The following is a 22,427-nucleotide window of genomic DNA, read 5'->3' as shown; positions in this document are numbered from 1 at the left end:
AAAAAAAATTATCAGCAACCTGAATCCAGCAATACACAAATAGGATAATATGACATGAACAAGTAGGGTTTATTACTGGAATGCAAGGATAAATATTTGAAAACCAATCTATAATTTACAATAATAGCAGAATAGAGGAGAAACCCCATATGATCATTTCAGTAGACACAGAAAAAAAGCATTTGATGAAATTCTCATAATAGCACTCAGCAGACAGGAATAACGGAACATCCTCAAAAGGCCGTGGATGAAACACTTGCAGCTCAGTGAAATGTTAGAGCTTTCCCACAAATATTGAGAGCACACAAGGGTGATGATCCATACTACTATTCTGTATTGTTCTTGAAGTCCCAATCATTGCAATAATGCAAAAATGAGAAGAAACGAAGACATACAAACAGAGAAAGCTAACAGTAGGAAAGCAGTACAACTGTTTTCAGATGACTTTTTACATGGAAAATTCTAAGAAATCTAGACAACTACTGGAATAAGTTCACAAGACTGCAGAATACAAGGTTAGTATACAAAAGTCAACTGTCTTTTATATATTAACATGTTTTTGAGAGAACCTTGCTCTGTCACCCTGGCTAGTGTGCAGTGGCACAGTCATGGCTCACTGCAGCCTTAAACTCCCAGGCTCAAGTGATCCTCCCACCTCAGTTTCCCAAGCAGCTGGGACCACAGGCACATGCCACCACATCCAGCTAATTTTTTTTTTCTTTTTACTTTTGTAGAGATCCACCTTGGCCTCCCAAAGTGCTGGGATTACAGGTGTGAGGTACCACACCTGGCCAGAAAATAAAATGTTATCAAAACAGCAACTTCATAATAGTGTGAGATAACTTTTGAAAAGATATGTAAGATCTCTATCCTACAAGTCTCAAAACCTTGCTGATAGAAATTAACAATTTGAATAAATGGAGAACTATACCATATTCATGGATTAGAGGACTCAATACTAACATTTTATTTCTGCCTATTGATTTACAGATTTGGTTGAATAACATCCAAGCAGACAGCCACACCACAACCTAACCCACTGTTTTAAGTAGGTAAAGGACTGGAATAAACATTTTTCCAAAGAAGATATACAGATGGCCAATAAGCACATAAAGAGAAACTCAACACAAGTCATTAGGGAAATGAAAATCAAACCCATGATGAGGAACCACTTCACACCTCCTAGGACGACTATAACATTTTTAAAATTTTTTATCAGAAAATAAATGTTGGGAGAAGTGGAAAAATTGGAACCTTCATACACTACTAGTGGAATGTAAAACGAGACAGCCTGGCAGTTCCTCAAAATGAAATGGTTTGGCAGTTCCTCAAAAAGTTAAATACAGAATTACCATATTGTCCAGCAACTCCACCCCTACATAGACACCCAAAAGAATTGAGAGCAGGAACTCAAGTATTTTGCCACCTATGTTCTTAGCAACATTATTCACCACCTTAGTAACCAAAAGGTGGATGCAACCCAAATATCCACCAACAGATGAACAAACACAATGTGGAATATACACACAATGAAATAGTGCCCTCCCACAAAAAAAAAAATGAGATTCTGATACATTCTACAACATGGATGAACCTTGAAAACATACTAAGTGAAATAAGCCACATACAAAAGACCACATATTTTATGACTTCATTTATATTCAAATGTCCAGAATAGACAAATCCAAAGAGGCAGAATAGAGGTTATCAGAGGCTGGAAGTAGCGGGGGGATGGGAAGTTATTGTTTAATGGGTTCAGAATTTCTTTTGAGACGATGGAAAAGTTTCAGGACTAGTTAGTGGTGATGGTTACACAACATTGTGAATGCACTTACATATAATCCCAGCACTTTGGGAGGCTGAAGCAGGCAGATCATGAGGTTAGGAGTTTGAGACCACCCTGACCAACATGGTGAAACCCTGTCTCTACTAAAAATACCAAAAATAGCTAGGCGTGGTGACACGTGCCTGTAATCCCAGCTGCTTAGGAGGCTGAGGCAGGAGAATTGCTTGAACCTGGGAGGCGGAGGTTGCAGTGAGCCAAGACTGTGCCACTGCACTCCAGCTTGGGCAACAGAGCAAGACTCTGTCTAGGGGGGAAAAAATGGCTAACATGGCAAATTTTATGTTTAAATTTTTTTAATCTGAGAATCCCAGGTTTCTTAGAAGAGACCAACAATATTGAGATGGATTTTATGTAAGTATAAGAGCTAATACTGTACAGCTAATTCTAAATTTTATGGAGAAATAACAAAGCAGCTACAATATTGAAAGCCATCTTGGAGATGAACAAAGTTGGAAAGCTTCATTCATTAAGACAATAAGGAACCAGCACGAAGACGAACAAAGCAGCGTAACAGCAAAGATGGCTCAGAAACAGAGCCCCACTTCTACAATGACCATAGTTTCAACAGAGGCCCTAAAGCAATCCAATGGGGAAGGAACAGTCTTTTTAACAAATGGTGCTGGAATACCCATATGGAACAAGTATCAGAAACCTGACCCATGCCACACTCCATACATAAATATTGAGACGCATCTTTGGCCGGGCATGGTGGCTCAGGCCTGTAATCCCAGCACTTTGGGAGGCCGAGGCGGGTGGATCAGGAGGTCAAGAGATCAAGACCATCCTGGGCAACATGGTGAAATCCCATCTCTACTAAAAATACAAAAAATTAGCTGGGCATGGTGGCGCATGCCTGTAATCCCAGCTACTCAGGAGGCTGAGGCAGGAGAATTGCCTGAACCCGGGAGGCAGAGGTTGCGGTGAGCCGAGATCGCGCCATTGCACTCCAGCCTGGGTAACAAGAGTAAAACTCCGTCTCAAAAAAAAAAAAAAAGAGATGCATCTTTAAGTATAAGAGCTAAAACAATAAAACATTTGGTGAAAAACACTGAAAATATCTTCATGATGCTGGGTAGGCAAAGGTTTCTTGGGTCAAAGAAAGTAGTAAGAGAAGAATTGAATCTCCTCAAAATTCTGTGAATGAGACGACATCATAAAGAAAATGATTAGGCAAGCCACAATTCCTGTAACTCAGCAATAAAAAAGACAATACATCCATACAATACTATTCATTGAGGAAAGAAATTAGTTATCAAACCGTGAAAAGATACACAAGAACCTTACATGCATATTATATTATATGAAAGCAGCCAATGTGAACAGGGTACATGCTGTGTAATTTTCTGTGACATCTGGCAAAGGCCTTAGTATGAAGACAGTAAAAAGATCAGTGGTTGCCAGAGATCAGAGAGGGAGGGAGGGACTAAGAGGTGGAGCACAGGAAGTTCTTAGGGGAGTAAAACTATTCTGCATGATACTGTAATGGTGGCTGTCATTACATATTTGTCAAATGTTAGAGAATTTCATCAAATGCTTTTTTCCTGTATCTATTGAAATGATCGTATGGGGTTTCTCCTGTATTCTATTACTGTAAATTATAGATTGGTTTTCAAATATTTAACTATCCTTGCATTCCAGTAATAAACCCTACTTGTTCACGTGATATTATCCTACTTGTGTATTGCTGGATTCAGGTTGCTGATAATTTTTTTGGCATTGATGTTCATGAGAGAGATTTACCTCTGATTTTCTTTTTTGGAAATGACTTTATAAGATTTTGGTATTATTATGCTGGCCCTTTAAGAGGGATTGGAAGTATTCCCTCTTCTTCTATTTGATAGACGTCATACAACAATCAATGAAGTCTAATGTAAACCATGAGCTTTAATGAATAATGTGGCAACATCAGCTCATCAGTTGTATCAAATCTGTCCCACTAATGGCAGATGTTAATAAAGGACAAGTGAGGGATTAGGTGGAAGAAGAGGAAAACTTTGTATTCCCATGCAGTGTTGCTGTAACTCTAAAACTGTTCCCCCAAAAATCTATTTAAAATATAGGAAGAAAAGAAAGCAATTCAAAAAAGGGATAATCCAGTTTTTCTTAATGGGCAAAAGATGTGTACAGATAATTCACAAAGGAAATATATCTAAATGGCATAAGTACATGAAAAGGTGCTTAAATCATTAGTCATCAGGGAAACACAGAAAGAAATAAGACAACATTACTCAACAGAACGTCTAAAGTTTAAGAAGACCAACAAAACCACGGACAGGTAAGGATGTGGAACTGGGAGTCTCATCATTATTGATGGGAGTACAAAATGGAATGACTGCATTGAGAAAAGGTCTAGAAGTTTCTTTTAAAACTAAACATGTATACATCTACCATATCACCCAACAATTCCACTCCTAGGTATTTATCCAAGAGAAATAAAAATCCACATTTCTTTTGACTTGCACATGAATGCAAAACTCCTATTGTATGCTGTGTTCTGGAGAGGCTGCAGTCTGGTGTGGGGAGCAGAGCAGTGGCCAGCACAGCACAGTGAGGCGACAGAGCATCAGGGCTCTAATAGGAGGTGGACAGGGAACACAGCCAGGCGCTGGTGTTCAACCCAGGTGGAAGGCAGAAAGAGCCATGAAGAAGTGGCCACTATTTTACCCCAGTAATAGTTGATTTTTGTTGTGTCAAACAGTGGACTCTTTACATTTATCATGTTATTTAACTTTTAACATATGCTTAAGAGATGGGCAGAACTTCTGCCACTGTATGTGGGGACTCGAGCCTGAAATATTAAAAGGTCACTTGCTCTCCACCAGTGTGATGGGCAGCCCAGGATCTGTAACCAGTCTGCTCCAGAGCCCAGACCTTTCCCATTTTCCTTTCTTCTTTGCAGTATCTTCACAACATTCTATTCTTAATTTTTTTTGTAGGGATGGGGGTCTTGCTGTGTTGCCCAGGCTGGTCTTGAACTCCTGGCCTCATGTGATCCTCCCGCTTCTGCCTCCCCAAATGCTAAGATTAAGACGTTAGGCACCACATCCTGCATCAACATTTCTTCTTAACACCATTTTTGTAAACCTTGTGGAGACTCCACTTCAGTGACAATCCCATCAACAGCTGACATTTACCACCTTGGCTGACCATAAGTCCAAGCCACAACTCAACAGGAATAGACTCGAAGTAGACATCGTATCTCTAGGCATAGCAAGGTGCATTTTCCACAGCCTCATGCCATCTTCTCAAGTCTCTCTGGTACCAAGACCATCGTTAACATGGTGATGGATGGCTGGAAGGACAGGAGCCGACAGCCAAAACTCCAGACCCAAAGAGAAACACCCTTCAATGACCTCTCCCCCATCAGCTGCTGCAAACCTGCCTCATCAGTCATGAAGCCCACTTGAGGAGGGACAGTGACCATTAGGTCTCACCCATTCTTGGGGCTGTCAGTGTGACCAAAGCTGCTATCTGCAGAGCCCAGGAGAGGAGCCTTCGCCTTCACCTCCTTTCCCTTCTCCATCTGTCTCCCTGAAGCCCCTGGTCAGTACCCTCTCTTAAGGAAGCCTCTGATCCCACAGCCAAGCACAAGTTCCAGGCCCATGGGCACCAACAGGATGGGGCTCTGTAGTCGGGGAGCATCAGCTCGGTGCAGGTGCAAGTGCAGGTGGTTTAGTGACCTGTAGGCCAGGGACACGACCTGTGGACCAAATCGAGCCATTCAGCGCGAGGCCTCGCCTCCTTCCTGGGATCATAGGCACACAAAGCTCCCCATAGCCACTCCACACACACACACTTTTCAATTCCCGTGAAAAATTTAACTGCATATATGAGTCACATGCCTGCCACATCCCACTTACAGCAGGTCAACAGCACCTGAGTTCCTATTTACTCAAAATGTCTTGCCCTGGAACCGGGCACAGGCCAGGCTGTCCCTGTGAGTGCGGGTCCACTCACCCACCGCTGGTCCGCAGCCTGCAGGCTGCCCCTGTGAGTGCGGGTCCGCTCACCCACCACTGGTCCACAGCCCACACCACGGCCTGGTCTTCCTCTGCGAGCAGGCCCAGCTGGCAGACACAGGTGGTGACCTGGAGTCAAACAGGTCACCTTCTCTCAGGCCAATCTTCCATACCTGCTGAGAAAAACCACAAAAGACCTCCAAGCTGCTTGAGTTAAAGTCTCCATTTATTTTTATTTTTTTACAAAAATCCAATGTAAGACCATTGTGCTCATGACGAAAAGGGGTGGGATGGACGTGACACAGATTCCAAAGAGCTTCCCCTCCAAACTAGGAGCTCCCCGCTTTGTCCAGCACAGCTCCCAGGAAGATCCCCTTCTCCCAGACAGGACCCCAGCAGGCAAGCCCTGGCCTGAGGTGCAGTCCACACAGAGGAGCCTTGCCTGGAAGCATCCTGTGGAGCCCTGGGGCTGCGTCACAGGACAGCCCAATCCAGAGAGCAAGCCAGTCCTGCACCCTGCGAGCCAGGACAGGATAGCCAGGGGTGCCCCATGGACAGCCAAGGAGACCCGAGGTCCGTGGCACTGCTTTTCCGCCTCACATGAGTAACAGGTCAGTGGCTTTCCTGTGGTGAGAAGCATCTGACCAGTGATGCCACGGCCGCCTTGCTGCCTCTCACCGAGGAGGGTGTGCCCCTCAGCAACTGTCTGCTGTCCAAGCCTGTGTTCCTTTCAGGGCCAGAGAGGGCTGTCCCCGTGGGAGGTTCCGGCACCACAGCCCTCCCTACGGCACGTTTCGGTGGCATGTCACTTCAGCCCACTCTGCCCTTCCTGGATCCACCAGTGACACTCGACACCAGGGACCCGACAAGTGGCTCCACTAAAGGGACAGGCCCCTGGCCCCAACACACAGACGGCCCCGGCTCACTGAGTCCCACTGATGTCAGTATATGAGTTCCTCACATTAAAAGAAACCAGATAAAATAGCAGCCACAATAAAGCCCCCCACACCACTCTCTTTGGCTCCCCGAGGGAAGGCTACTGCCGAAGGAATCGAGTCAGGAGTCTGGGAAAGGACAACTAGAAAGTTCCGAGGAGGGCGCCGAGCCCCCACTGCTAGGCTGCTGGGAACAAAACCACACTTCCTAGGTGGCTGCGTCAGCAGGGGAGCTACAGACTGAGGCTGGGGGAACCTCAGGAAACAGTCCTGGGAGCAGCCGGGTCCTGCTTGCCGATGGGGAGAGCTCCCTTAAGCCGAGCTGGAGCCCTACAGCTGGGTGGGGGCTACACAAGAGAACCCAGCTTCAAAGCAGTACTTGAAGAGGCCTCATGTAGTAGTACAGGCAGGTCAGAGGAGAATGGATCCCGAGAAACAGAAGCACAGGATGCCAAGGTCTAGGGAAGACGGGACTGGCTTAAGGCATGTGCATGACCAGGACAGACCTGAGCTTTTGTTCAGTTGCTAGAAACCTTCAGAGTCAACTCCACTTCCAGAAAGCAGGGCTCAAGAAACAGAATTCACGGGCTAATCCCTGACAAACGCCACTAACACCCTCCTAAGTTCCCCTACTGCCACCATCACCCCCCAAATTAGCTTATTTCCGTTTCAGCCCAGGGAACGGAATTCCAAACAGGGAATGGAAAGTGGTAACACGGGCTGGAGTGCCTGTTCAACTCCAAGGCTGCATGTGAGTTTCCACAGCAAATCACGGCCTCCCACTGTTTCAGCACATACCAAACCTTAGCAGGTCCTACAGCCACACTGGCATTAGGGGTCCAAAAACCACTGGTAACACAGGATGGGGCTCCAGACAGAGGCAGCGGGGAAGGTGAATTTCACCAAGGAATCATCCCAAGGCAGGCGCCTTGCTGTAAGACTTCCCGGCCAGCCGGGCGGGGTCCCCGAAGGACACTGGCTTGCTCTACACCAGGAAGAGGAGGCTGACCTGCAAACCACTCAGACCACAGCGACATGCACCCTGCTCGTTTCCTGTCCAAACTGAGAGACAGCATTTCAGTATAGCCTGAGGCACACAGCACATGTCTTTCAACAGAAGAGCAGGACAAAAATAGCCATCTGGGAGAGCCGTCCTCAGGCCCTATTCCTTTCTCACTCTTTGCTTCCTCATTCTTCTCTCAAACAAAGGAGAAACGGGAGATCAGGGATAAGTACTGGGGCAAGCCTGGCCTAAAGATAAATCCTCAAAACCACTGGCCCCAGCAGAAGGAGGCTGAGAACCCCACCAGGGTCAGGTGCTCCCTGGGATTCACTGGGAGGGGAAGGTTTCGTTGCAGGGTTGCCGACTGGCTGCGGAAAGGCAAGGGAACAGACCCACAGATCTTACCTCGCCCAGGCCCGTAAGAGGGCCAAGTTCATCCCTTTCTTGTTTCTGCACACAGAGGGCCCTGGGAAGGATGGAAGATGATCGCTGAGGATAAGCCAGGGACACAAGGCCAGGACCCATCTCCACCAGAATACAGAACAAAGGAGCCTGTGGGGTCCCTCCCTTAGAGAAGCAAAACTCACACTCCCCCAGCCAAAAAAATATATATGTATGTGTGTGTGTGTGCATATATACACACACACACAGATATATATAAATAAGCCTTGAATGGCAAATCTGAAACTTTCTCTTTTTAAATAATCATAATAGTTGTTATGGAATTTAAAAACCACAAACCATCTGTCCTGGGCATATGAACTGTGTGAGTGACTCTGCAGAGCCCCCACCGTCCTCAGTGTAAGCTATCAGTCAGTGCCCTGTGTGGGGAACCCCGGGGTCTCCGCCCAGGGCTCCAGGCCCAGTGTGGCTGACTTCAAGATAAAGGCAGCGGTTTCCTTCCACTCTTCCGGCTGCCCCTCCCAGCGGAGGGTCTGGGTCACCCACCCCGCAGACGTCCCCAAGGCCCTGCAAGGCCCAGGAACCTCGGGCGCCATCTCCTTCCCTCCGCCCTTCCTCTTCCCCAGACTTTGCGCTGCCCCTAGATGAACTTGAAGCACTTGGTCTTGTCATGGGGCAGGCGCGTCTTGAAGAGCACAGAGTCCACCCTGAACTGCGTGTACAGGAGGGGCATGTAGCCGTACACCTTTACAAAGAAGTTGATGCACTTGTGCCGCTCATGGAAGTGGGAGTCATCATGTGACAGGGCCTGAGGGCATCCTGGGCATCGGAACGTCCACCGTGAGGTCACCTGGAAACAGGATAGAGAGACAGAGTGGGAATTCTGGCTAATGCCAACAGAAACCTTGCAGCAGAGCAGATCCCACGCCCCCATGGCCATGGTGAAGACGCCGATCCCTGCAGAGATGTTGGCAGGAGCCAGAGCCCTGGCACAGGCCTCCTGCCTACCAGGTGTATCCAGAACACCGTCAGGTTTTCTGCCCGACGGCCTACATGTCACAGATGCCAAAAGCCTTAACGTGTATTGTGTCAGCTGTCTCAGTAATTCTGCTCCTACTGTCTACTTGGTTGCACAGCCACAGGCAGGTACCAAGTTGTTCCTTTCATCAATGTTTTGAATCAAAATACTGAAGACTATTGGAAGAGAGACTAGTCAAATGATTCTTGAATACTGTCCATAAAAAAGATTGCTTAACTCCATTTAACACCATGGGCAAGTGGTCAAACTACAGTCAAATTATTATTCATTAGAAAATTTCAAACTAGTAAAGTACAAAGAGGGACAGCTTCATTACAATGCGGCAGGCCAAAAAGCATAAAAACTCCTCAGTACAGAACACCTGAACATGCAAGATGAAATACAGAAACCATCTCTTTAAATACAGGGCTGAGCCTGTAATAAGAACTGAAATCACCCAGTCATTAACCCCAGCACTTCGGGAGGACACGGCAGGAAGATCAAAACCAGCCTGCTAACATTTTAATCTTTTGTGGAGATGAGGTTCTGCAACAACGCAAAAGTTCATTTCCAAAAAGATTAAAATGTTAGCAGGGCGTGGTTGCCTGCCAGCTATTTAGTGCAGTCCCAGTTACTTGCGAAGCTGTGACAAGAGGTTGCTTGAGCCCAGGAGTTTGAGGCTACAGGGAGCTACAATGGTACCACTGCACTCCAGCCTGGGTGATACTGAGACGCTGTCACTCACTCACATACATGCATGCGTGAATAAACAATGAATAATGAATGAATGAATGAAATCCTCAGAGGCCAAACAACGAAAAAGCAAATCCTGCGAGGTAGCCATGAACTTGATTTTAGATGGGCTGGGCAAGTGACGCCTCCAATGCAGGCTTGCAGCCTTTGCAAACACTGGCTTCCACGGAAGGGAGCATGGAAGGGAGGGAGCCCCACCAAGAAAGATGGGAAAGAAATTTCTTTAAATTTATCTTCCACTTCCTTAATTTTCTTTTCACCTAAGTCTGATCTTTTTTATCCCATTTCACAGAAATTTTAATAACCATGATTTTCATTTTCAGTAGTTCCCTTCAGGGCTTTCCAATCTGTTCTTTCTGGAGTGATTTGTTGCTTTTTTACGTTTTCATGTTAGTCATTTTCTGCATACTTGTTTCATAGTCCATCTAATGGCTTCCTTATTTGGAATACCTGGAGAACTATAACCTGTTTGTTGTACGTGTTCACTATTGCTCATCATCAGCCGTTTCCTTGGTGGCTGACTGGTAACTTTGTATTTCAAGCTCATCTTCAATGAGGCTTTACCTATGAGTGTCCTATATGGCCTGAAGTGAACAAATTTCTTTTTCCTCAGTGGGAACTTCCTCTGCTGAGAAAAATTTCTCCTTCTAACAGAGTTTTGGTTTTATTCTATCAGACAGTCCAAGGGTATCAATGACTGGGTTTAGTTTTCTCTTTTTTCCCCTCTGGGGATTCCCTATTTTGCTTAGGCTGGTCTCAAACTCCTGGCCTCAAGAAATTCTCCTGCCTCAGCCTCCCAACGTGCTGGGATTACAGACTTGAGCTACCTCATGCGGCTCTGGGTCTAGTTTTCATACAGAATGAGTCCCTAAACCCATGGAGGCTCAAAAGACTATGAAACATTCTCAACCTACACTTTCCCCCCAAAACCTGTCAGAGTCTAGGTTAAAATAAACAAGGTGTGCATCGTCGGAAGTCTCCATTCTAATTCTCAGCCTTTAACAGGCCCAAAGGTTCTTCACTGCTTCCAATGAGTGATAAAACCCAAGCCTCTAGACAACTAAGGTGAGAGCAGTCCCCCATGGTGGCCTCCGTGATGCCACCGCACTTGCCACCTTGAGTTCTATTCCTCCTTTCTGCTTCCTTTCTGACAATTCTCTTACTTTTTTATTAGCTCAACTATAAACTGAAAAAAGAAGCTTGTTACTTATATTGATCAGGTTTTTAAATTACCTAGTCCACTATATTACAAAAACCAGAAAATTCACTATCAAGTTTTTAAAAAGTAGACTGCAAAACAAGTATATAAATTTAAAACATAAAAATAAGGCCAGTTGTGGTGGCTCCCACTTGCAATCCCAGCACTTTGGGAGGCCAAGGTAAGCGGATCACTTGAGCTCAGGAGTTCGAGACCAGCCTGGCCAACATGGCAAGACCCCGTTTCTACTAAAAATACAAAAACAATTAGCTGGGCATGGTGGCACATGCCTGTAATCCCAGCTACTCTGGAGGCTAAGGCAGGAGAATCACTCGAACCCAGGAGGCAGAGGTTGTAGTGAGCCGAGATCATGCCACTGCATTGCAGCCTGGGTGACAAATCAAGACTACATCTCAAAAAGAGAGAGAAAAAACCACACACACACACACACACACACACACACACACACACACACAAGTATGTGTGTGCATATATGTGTGTTTATATATGTGTGTCTATGTGTGTGTATACATATGTATATGTATAAATAAATAAGTCACAATACACAGGATACCAGAGAACCAAAAGAAATAAGCCAAAGGTTTTAGTACTTTTGATTTCTTTCTCCATGTCTGTCTTTTCCCAAATAATTTTTAAATTGTTATTTCTATTATAAATTGAAGGGAAAATTTTTAATTGAAAGACACATCCCATGACTTATAGCAGAAGAATAATCACTGTGTACAGCCGGTATTCACCGTCAGAGCCCAGGTCCCGGAATTTAAACCAGGAGACAAAGGCCAGCACTGGAAGGGTGGCTCACCTCAGAACTGAGCCTCTGGGCAGTCATGACCACCACAGGTCCCCTCCGGGGACCCACCTGTCTCCTTGCTTCTCCACTCACTGACTGCTCTCTTACAACTTTTCAGGGTCACGTCAACACTGAGTTACTACTCTTCCCACAGTTCCCACTGGAACAGGATGTGGAGGTCAGGAATCTTGAGAAGGACGTTCTCAAACAGCATCTATGTCCAGTATTCCATGGGGCTCTTGCTGGACCTAAAAACCTTTCTCCTCATCCCAGACACCAGACTCCAACCCCAGGAGAAACGCCCTCTAACCTGCTGCACGTGATTCCATGCAACACAAAAACTCACTTGATAACTGATGTTTTCACGGAAGCAGAGGCTTCCAAATGTTTTTAATTATATAATCCATCAGTAAAAAAAGCACTGAAGATGGCATCCCCAATATATATATTCTCAAAACTTTCCGGGTGACTTTTTAATCTCTTATTCTGAATGAAGCCTATTTACATTCCATGTTCTCCTCTGTGCAAAGGTAGCACATTATTCAACGCAATAATATGACATTAACTCCCCATTCTTTAGTCAACATGCTTAAGAGATTAACATTATAGAAAGACTACCAATCATGCAAAGCAGTCAAACATCCCGAATTCAAACAAGGAATAGTCTGACAGTAAAAACTTGAGGTATTGAAAGCAAAACAAAAAAATTATTTTTGAACACAGAAGAGGACATATACCTGATACCATTACAATGAGGTAAATAAAATATTTAATTCAAACTGGTTCTATATCATGAGGTAAATAATTAGGTTCATAAGTTGAAGGAATTAACTAAGAATTTGAAAACGCTCTTAATTTCAGCCTTTGAATTTGAAAAGTCATCCCAATCTTGAATTCTTCATATATTCCAGAAAGATCAAGAAGATTCAGAGAAAATACTCAGTTTTGAAGTTTTCACTTGCTAAGAATCTTGTGCACTATCTCCAGATTTCTTCCACCTGCACGGAAGAGATAGCTTACCTAATGAAACACTGGCCCAGCAACACAGTAGACAAACACACTTCAACAAAGATGAAAAATTCCCCATGTCTGTGCCTCCTCAGGTAACTGATGCTATTATTAGGTACCTAATCACTCAGATATTTAAATTTTCACTTCTGGTCTACTAGGGAGGCATAAACTGTTGCATACATCTTGAATCAAGTCCAGTCCCTGGCTATATAAGAAAGGATATATAAGGAATATCAAATTGCACTCATCATTAATTGCTTTCTAAAACCTTTGCCTCTCTACCTCAAAGTCTACAAAGTCTTTTCACTGTTTAATATGAGACCTACCACTATACCTGGAAAACATACTATTTTTATATAAATACTTGTGACTATTATTTTTCACAGTTAAAAAAATTAATACATTATTTTGCTAATTTCTCTTCTCTTGTGAGGCTTTAACAAAACTCTCGGCAATAGAAGGAACCCTGGGACAATCAGGAGTAATGTTCTGCCCAGGGGCCACAGTTGGCCTCCAAACACATTTCTATCTTTGTTAGGCTTTGCTGTACGGAACCAGCATCCTCCGGTGACCACTCTGCTTAGCACTAAAGATGCAACTTCTTTTTCACTACGCTGCCCAAGATGGAGTGCAGTGGCTGTTCACAGACACAACGATAGCACATTCAGCCTTGAACTCCTGGAATCAAGCAATCCTCCTGCCTCAACCTCCTGAGTAGCTGAGGTGTGTGCCTCCACTACAGGTGTGTGCCACTACACTCCGCTTCTAAAGATATGATCTGACTATTAGTACACGGTGGTGGCTACTTAGTCTAGAACACAATTATCATCATCATTACTATTTTTTTTTTTTTTAAGACAGAGTCTCACTCAGTTGCCCAGGCTGGATGCAGTGGTGTGATCTCAGCTCAATGCAATCTCCGCCTCCTGGGTTCAAGCAATTCTCCTGCCTCAGGCTCCAGAGTAGCTAGTACTACAGGGACATGCCACCATGCCCGGCTAATTTTTTGTATTTTTAGTAGAGACAGGGTTTCACCATGTTAGCCAGGATGGTCTCGATCTCCTGACTTCGTGATCCACCTGCCTCAGCCTCCCAAAGTGCTGGGATTATAGGCATGAGCCATGGCACCTGGACTAATTTGTATATTTTTTAGTAGAGTCAGGGTTTCACCATGTTAGCCAGTATCATCTCAAACTCCTGACCTCAAGTGATCTGCCCTCCTCAGCCTCCAAAATGCTGAGATTATAGTAGTGAGCGACCGTCCTGGCCGAACACAATTACTTATTCATGGCAATGACATCCATGAAAGTCAACTTATTTCATAAAATTAAGTAATGTGCTTTTATGATAATAATCAAAATAAGACCTCATTAATTTGCTGACCCTTCTAAGGACATCTGGTATAAATCTATAAAATAAACACAGACGAAGCACAGTCACAAATACTCATTTGAAGTGACAGATTCTGTAGCATTACTGGTTCTCATAATATCTCCTTCTGTACGGACTGCGCTATGCTGACCCTTACCAGCATGTTCTAAATTGCTGACAGAGCCCCCATGATGACAGGAAGTGGGTGGAACCAGGCTTTCTGTGCACTGAGTGTACTTGTTAATTCCTCCAAGAAAAAAAAGAGAACACGAATGTCTAGACTTCTGAGGATATTTTTGGCTCTGAGTAAATAATTTATGTAGTACTTAAGTGCTGGGCACTATTCTTTGAGCCTTATATATATTAACTCAGAAATTCTTAAGGTTTTTGTTTGATGGACATCCCCTGCGCCTCTGGCTTAGCAATCTGGTCAAGGCTGTGGACTCCACAAAATAATGTTTTTAGATATATAAACTGCAATACATAGGATGACAAAGGAAGCAAGTTACACTAAACACAGTGATATACACGCTCTTTTACGAACGCATTAAATAGCAAGATTAAGGGAAGCGTAATAATGGCCGTGAATTCAAACCAGTAACAAACAGAAACAATACTTTTTGCAGATACTGCAACATGTGATAAGAAGATATCTATGATTTCTACTGGTGACAAATCAGTTACTACAAATACTCTTATGAATTGTATAGCCTGTTTCAAAATTGAAGAAAATGCTAAGCTCCAGTAAGAGATTAATAAAAATTATGATGCAACATCTTTCCAAACGTTCTGATTTCTCTCCATTGGCCTTTGGAATGAAGGGCCCCTGTCCTAATATCTCACGAAGCCCACAGACAGCCCTTTCATGAGGTAGCTAGTATTATCCCTATTGGACAAATGAGGACTTGGAGGTCCAGTGCAATTATGTGCCACCAGACTGCAAAGCAAGTGAATTAAACACGCGCGCATCTGCAGCCCCACCAGCAGAGGGACCTCACCTTGATGGGGGGCTTCCGAGTGATGTGGGAGACAAGAAAGTTCATGGCAATGTCCTCACAGTTGATGTATTCATCCACCATGTCCCGGATGGCCTGGGGCATCACATAAGAATACAGGTAGGCGTAATACTGTCAGGAAGAAAAAGAACCACATGCTCTGTTAGAGGACACAGGCTATTGGCTTTCAGACAAAATACGCATGACTAGAGGGGCTGTTTGGGTGTGGTAGTAACTGGGAGGTATTACTGGCACTTAGGGACTCGGGCCGGCGATGCCAGACATCCTGACGTGCAGATCTCCTGCAGTGAGGAATTATCCCATTCAAATGCCATCAGCACCCTCTTCAGTAACAGAACATCATGTCATCTCCTTGGTACTGCAGCGATTTTGAAACCAATATAAAGATTTGTCAAACTAGGTCAGACGCTGGTTCAGTTGAACACTATTTTATCTCTAACCATGGCAAAAGAAAAAAAAAGGGTAAGTGAAGGGAAAAGGCCTGGTTATTTTCTCAGACCTCAATAAATCACAGAACCATGAATGCTTCATGGCACACCATCCCTCGCTGCCTTCCACAGAGATTCTTGAGTCTGGTCATTTCTCATTATTGGCCCTGGCTATTCGCTGCTCCCAATCCCCGCTTCGTCTCTTGCCTGGATTGCCCACATTGGCTCCTAAATATTCTCCCTGCTGCCAGATTCTCTTCCCCATGTGCTAGTCCCAGCACAGCACATGACTGTGTTAACACTCAAGCCAACTGAACATGTCACTCCTTCGCTTTAAAGCCTCCAAGCCTTCCCCTTTCAGTCAGAATAAAAGGCAGAGTTCTTTTGCAAGCACTTTTTCACATACAAAAAAAAAAAAAGAAAAGAAAATTTTTAAAAAGACAAAGTTCTCAGACTGTTCTACAGGTCCACAGAGCGAAGAGTGAGAGCCCCACTCACACCTGCTCATGAATGTCGATTGCTACATTTTTAGAATGTTGTGAGCTTGTTGTTAAACATAGCCATTATTAAAGATGTAATTATATAAATTTCAAATTAAACAAATTAAAATTATATTACAAATCCATGAATGAATACCTTAAACTCATTATTTCCTAATTTATTATATCTTGAGGTTACTTATATCTACTGTTGACGTTGAAAATACTACATAATGGTGTACAACTGTACATCTCTTCCCAAATCCATGTTCAGTGGCTCATGTTAACCTCAAATCAGCCACGGTAAGTATATTTATACCACAGAAATCAGCAAATACTACAAGACAGGACACATGTTAACTGCTACACATTGCACTCTGCTGTAATGAACAGATGAATAGGAGAGGCTCCCAGTTAAACCGGTGCACTATTAGCGTACTTCATTACGTACCTACAGTACAATCTGTTTAGGGAAATAATGATCATAAAATGTTTTTGTGACACAGAATAAACGTGCTTTATTATTTAAGAGTTGGTAAACTTAAAAAATGTATTGTACTTTTTATTCTTTTTTTTTTTTTTTTTTGAGATGGAGTTTCGCTCTTGTTACCCAGGCTGGAGTGCAATGGCACGATCTCGGCTCACCGCAACCTCCGCCTCCTGGGCTCAGGCAATTCTCCTGCCTCAGCCTCCTGAGTAGCTGGGATTACAGGCACGCGCCACCACGCCCAGCTAGGTTTTTTTTGTATTTTTAGTAGAGACGGGGTTTCACCATGTTGACCAGGATGGTCTCAATCTCGCCACGGCCTCCCAAAGTGCTGGGATTACAGGCTTGAGCCACCGCGCCCGGCCTGTACTTTTTATTCTTTTAACAAAAAGGTGATCCAAGCTGGGCATGGTGGTTCATGCCTGTAATCCCAACTACTAAAAAACTAAAAAAAAAAAAAATTAGATGGGCATGGTGGTAGGTACCTGTAGTCCTAGCTACTTGGGAGGCTAAGGCAGGAGATCACTTGAACCCAGGAGGTGGAGTTTGTAGTGAAACAAGACCATGCCACTGCATTCCGGCCTGGGTGACAGAGAGAGACTCCATCTCAAAAAAAAAAAAAAAAAAAAAAGTTTAATTTGGAAACAAATCTGACTTGCTATAACTCACGGTATCCAATCAAGGTTTTCGAAAATAATAATATTCAATTATACCACTTTAACTAAAAATTAAGATCTTGACCAATATGGTGAAACCCCGTCTCTACTAAAATACAAAAATTAGCTGAATAAGGTGGCACATGCCTGCAATCCTAGCTAATCAGGAGGCTGAGGCAGGAGAATCACTTGAACTTGGGAGGCAGAGGTTGCAGTGAGCCAAGATCGTACCACTGCACACCAGCCTGGGCAACAGAGTGAGACTCTATCTCCAAAAAAAAAAAAAAAAAAAAAAAAAAAAAGAAATGAGTGTAAGAAAAACAAGGAGCCACAGGCAGGTGAGCTCACACCAGCCCCATTATGGGCCCCATCGACAGGAACAAACACCATGCAGCCCAGCCAGGCCTCACAGGACCTGATCTTAATTTGTACTGTAGCTCAAACCTTTTTGTGAAATCTTCTGATTTTTAAAAGTTGTCAGTGGATGGGACAATGCTAGAGGGCCCAAAAATCTCTCTGTAAGTCAACTAAGACTTGGAGGCTGCTAGTCTGTAATCTTTCTAGATTTTCACACAGGAAAAATACTAAATTTCATTAAGTAAATGATTTCTTGAAAGGAGAGGTATCTGACCATTCATGTTTTTAAAGAACAGTCTGAATCTGAGAAGGCAGACTTTTCAGAATTTAAGTACACCCTCAGGGTATGAGTATAGACACTGCTAAGATCAGTGGCTCTTTCTGAGCTGAGCAAGTGTGCAGATCTTGGCCAGTTGCTAACACCCTACTCCTCTCGCCCTACTTGCAATCCGCAGCCCACCCAAGGAAAGAAGTTCTGAGGTGAAGTGCAAGAATGGGATGATCAACTTCACACATTAAGTTTTTAAAATAAAAAGAACAGCTGAAAGTTTGATGACTGATTAGGCGGGCTCAAAATGTCCCTGTAGGTTAGGCATGGTGCCTCACGTCTGTAATCCCAATGCTATGAGAGGCTAGTGTGGGGCAGATCGCTTGAGCCCAGGAGTTCGAGACCAGCCTGAGCAACATGGTAAAACCACAACACTACAAAAAATACCAAAAAAAAAAAAAAAAAAAAAAATAGCCAGGTGTGGTGATGCGTTCCTGTAGTCCCAACTACCCAGGAGGCTGAGACAAGAAGATCACCTGGGCGAGGTTGAGGCTGTAATGAGCCAGGATCCCACCATTACATTCCAGCCTGGGCAACAGAGACCCTGTCTTAAAAAATAAAACAAGTCCCTATAAAAATGAACGTTATTGTTCTATTTGAGGTGACTGGCAAGATGCCACCATCTGAGATGTGAGCTAGGTACCAGAGAAAAGACTTCAAGGATCTGGGGAGAGATGGTGACCTTTTGTGGGAAAAGTTGGTATGAAGTGCTGAGGGGCAAATGAGAGAGGTCTCGTAAACAATGAAAATACACAAATGCAGACCTCAGCAAGAAAGGCCACGGCTGGAAGAAGATGAGGAAGTCACCAGTCTGCAGATGCTAAGAAAAGCCTCGAAACCTTGAGTGTGTGAGAGAGCCCCAAGGGAAAAGAAGAAGAGCAAGAGAGGCTAGACCCTGGGACATGACACCTTCCAGGCAGAGAGGGTGTGGTGGGAGGGTCTTCTGTGAAGACAGTGAAGGTGCCAGAACCACAGAGGGCGTAGACGCAGATAAAGAGGAGGTGGCAGGTGCCACCGTCTTTGGTGACTGGCAGGGCACAATGAAAAGGCTAGTTGATAGCAGCAGGACAGACAACAGGAGTTGCAAGTGAGACTTTATGTGACAGCTGGGAAGGAAGTGTCATTGGTAAGCAACGAAAATGTTCCCTACGCCTGCCCCGTGCTGAAGCACAGATGGGATATGAGTGCCTCAAAGTATACAGGAAAAGGCTAAAGGGAGCACTGTCCTCAGAGAACTCCCAGTGGACAGAAGAGGTGCTCTGTGAGGTGGGCAGTGGGGTAATGCCAGGGTAGTCTTAGAAGAGGGGCTCCTCAGGGCCTGGGTAGGACTTTAGGAGGGAGGTTGAGAGTGGCACCCACAGACACAGAAGCCACATACAGCAGTATAAACTTTCTAGAAGCCACATCAACCACATCATTAAACAGTAAAAAGAGACAGTAAAATTGAGTAATTTTAACCCAGGATATCCAAACTAACTGCATTTCCACATGCAATCAATATAAACAGTTACTGAGCTGTCTGACACCCTCTGTTACAAGTTTCTGAAGCTGTTGTTCACTTTACAGTGAATAGCACATCTCCATTCTGACCACACACCAGGTGCTCAGCAGCCACACATGGTCAGGGGCCACTTTACAGAATGAAAGGGGTAGAGAAGGAAGATGGGCCAGGAGCAAAAAACACAGAACAGTAGAGGAAGAAAGACTGCAGGGTCGTAAGCTTCAGATATTCAGTGAAAATCAGATTATGAGGAACAGTGAAAGTAATATGCACTGAAGCATCACAAAGAATCGACAGAGCCACACAGAGGCTCGGTGTGGGGCCTGAGACAGGTGTGGTACATCTAACTCAGAAAAGTGCCCAGGTCATTTTCTGACAGCTGGGCCACATCTGGAGTGGGAGTGTTGAAACTGTCAGGTATTTCAGGGGTCTTGTAGCCCAGGGCCCTCAGTTTTACAGAGGGAGAGCCAACACCCAGAAAAATAAAGTAGTTACCAAATGGCCAAAGTGCTGCTGTACAGGCAGCCCTCTCATTCTGACTTTTTATCCCAGAGTTGCTCTAAGCATCTTGATCGCTCTCTAAAAATGGAAACAACTGACATCCAGCACAGAAGAGACACAGAAAAAGCGTTAGCAGAGCTAAGCTGAGGGCAGCATTCCACTATCACACAAAGGTGAAACTCCCACCAAGTCAGTGCCATTCTGACCAGTTTTTTCTTACCTTGTGAAAGAAGGCAGCACCTGTCAGCACCATGGACAGCTCACAGGAGTAGTTGGAGTTGTAGAGCCAGGACTGATGGGGGATGTCCCACGCGTGGTAACGGCCAGGGAAGCCCACGATGCGGTCCCGGGCTTCTCTCCACACCCTCAAAAAGCACAAGTGCATACGCAGACCTGAGTACAGAGCTTCTAGGGTCATCAGAAGTGTTCACAATTATTGCCTCTACCTTACAAGCTCTGGCTCCTAGGCTTTTACTTCTTTTATCCTTTCAAAATAAAACAAAATCAATAACAAGCCAAACAGGATAAAAGCAAATAAGGTAACATATTCAGCTTCCTTAATAAGCACCTGCACACTGTCCCCCTAGCAGTCAGCATCCTCCAGCCCTTCCAGAAAGAATAGGCCATAACTTGGGAAGGGCATCTCCAGAACAGGGTATGCACAATGATCTACTAAGGGGGTCCCCAGAATGGGGTATGCCCAATAAACTACTAAGTGGCAGAAAGATGATATCAATTTCAATTCATTTTTTAGTTTATTTAATTTCCAAGAAAGGGCTGGGTGAGGTGGTTCATGCCACCTCATCACTTTGGGAAGCTGACACAGGAGGATTGCTGGAAGCAAGGAGTTGGAGACCAGCCAGAGCAACATAGCAAGATCCTGTCTCTACCAAAAAAAAAAAAAAAAACAAAAAAAACAACATCTTTTTGTAATTAGCTGGGCATGGTGGAGCACACCTGGACTACCGGCTACTTGAAAGGCTGAGGTGGAAGGACTACCTAAGTCTAGGAGTTCAAGGCTGCAGTGAGCTATGACTGCACCACTGCACTCAGCCTGAGTAACAGAGCAAGACCTGGCTCTAAAAATGAATAAATGAATAAACAAACATTTTATAAGAAAGGCTTTGTTTTCTTTTTTTTTTCTTTCTTTCTTTCCTTTTTTTTTTTTTTTTGTGATGCAGTCTGACTCTGTGACCAGGCTGGAGTGCAATGGTGCAATCTCAGCTCACTGCAACTTCCGCCTCCTGGGTTCAAGTGATTCTCCTACCTCAGCCTCCTGAGTAGCTGGGACTACAGGTATGCACCACCATGTCCAACTAATTTTTCTATTTTTAGTAGAGACAGGGTTTCACCATGTTGGCCAGAATGCTCTCGATCTCCTGACCTCTGATCCACTTGCCTCAGCCTCCTAAAGTGCTGGGATGACAGCCATGAGCCCCTGTGCCTGGCCAAAAGGCTTTGTTTTCAATAAGCACGACATGTTAGTTCAGTAGGACATGTATGTAATTTACATACATTGCACACTTTTACTGAGAGGTTACATAATAAAACGGTTTAGAGACCACTGGTTTAACCACAGAAGACTACTGAACTGCGCCACTCCTAATTCAAAACGAGCAGGGCTGAGGGAGAAACGTGTATCATGAGAAGTGATCTACAGAACCATACAACTGAAAGGTTTCATTAAATGGAAGAAATAAATGGAGAATTCAATATGTTTCAGTAGAAACTTTTATATCATCTCCAAATTCATAGGTAAAGTAGAACACATAAAATTGGTCCCCAGTTTCCCAGGATAAACTGGAGAACGGAAAGCGTTTAAGCTCCACAGAACCCGACAGGCCTGCAGAAGAGCTTCCAGGGATTTAAACTGCCTGCAAACGCCTTCATCACTTACATGCAACTTCATTGCCTAAGACGCAGAAGATTTCATTTCAAAAGAAGTTCCTCTCCTAGTAACTCTGAAAGCATCAAATCTAATCCAACAGAGGAGAAATCCAACTTCTATCACAATGTAATAGCCTTCTAGGTGGCCTTTTTTTTTAGACAACTGATTTTAATTGTGGCAAAATAAACATAAAATGTACCATCTTAATCATTTTCAAATGTACAGTTCAGTGGCATTATGCACATTCACAGTGCTGTGCAACAATCACCCCCATCCATCTCCAGAACTCTTTCATCTTCCCAAATGGAAACTCTGTCCCCATTAAGCACTGATCCCTACTCCCACCTTCCCCAGCCCAGTAGCCCCTATTCCACTCTCTGTGTATATGAATGACTACCTGGGGACCTCACATAATGGAACCACAGTATTTCTCCCTCTGTGTTGTTTGTAATTCTGTTGTAAATAATGCTGCTCTGGCC

The 22,427-nt window shown here is 44.2% G+C and overlaps 1 protein-coding gene across 8 annotated transcripts in view; it reads right to left on the bottom strand.

Annotated features, from left to right (window-relative positions):
- Positions 1 to 6,018: 6,018 nt before the first annotated feature.
- The window catches only part of EXTL3 (exostosin like glycosyltransferase 3), a 133,718-nt gene continuing 117,309 nt past the window's right edge, over positions 6,019 to 22,427 (bottom strand). For all 8 annotated transcript variants that reach the window (XM_039461104.2, XM_074384126.1, XM_074384125.1 and 5 more), the window contains 3 exons: positions 20,281 to 20,425; positions 15,306 to 15,434; positions 6,019 to 8,995 (listed from right to left, as the gene is read on the bottom strand). In XM_039461104.2, the coding sequence (XP_039317038.2) occupies positions 8,786 to 8,995; positions 15,306 to 15,434; positions 20,281 to 20,425 (484 nt within the window). In that variant the 3' untranslated portion in view covers positions 6,019 to 8,785. The remainder of the gene's footprint in view (positions 8,996 to 15,305; positions 15,435 to 20,280; positions 20,426 to 22,427) is intronic.

Source organism: Saimiri boliviensis, chromosome 13 (assembly GCF_048565385.1).
Source record: "Saimiri boliviensis isolate mSaiBol1 chromosome 13, mSaiBol1.pri, whole genome shotgun sequence".
Lineage (NCBI taxonomy): Eukaryota > Metazoa > Chordata > Mammalia > Primates > Cebidae > Saimiri > Saimiri boliviensis.
This window is presented reverse-complemented; position numbering and strand designations above follow the sequence as displayed.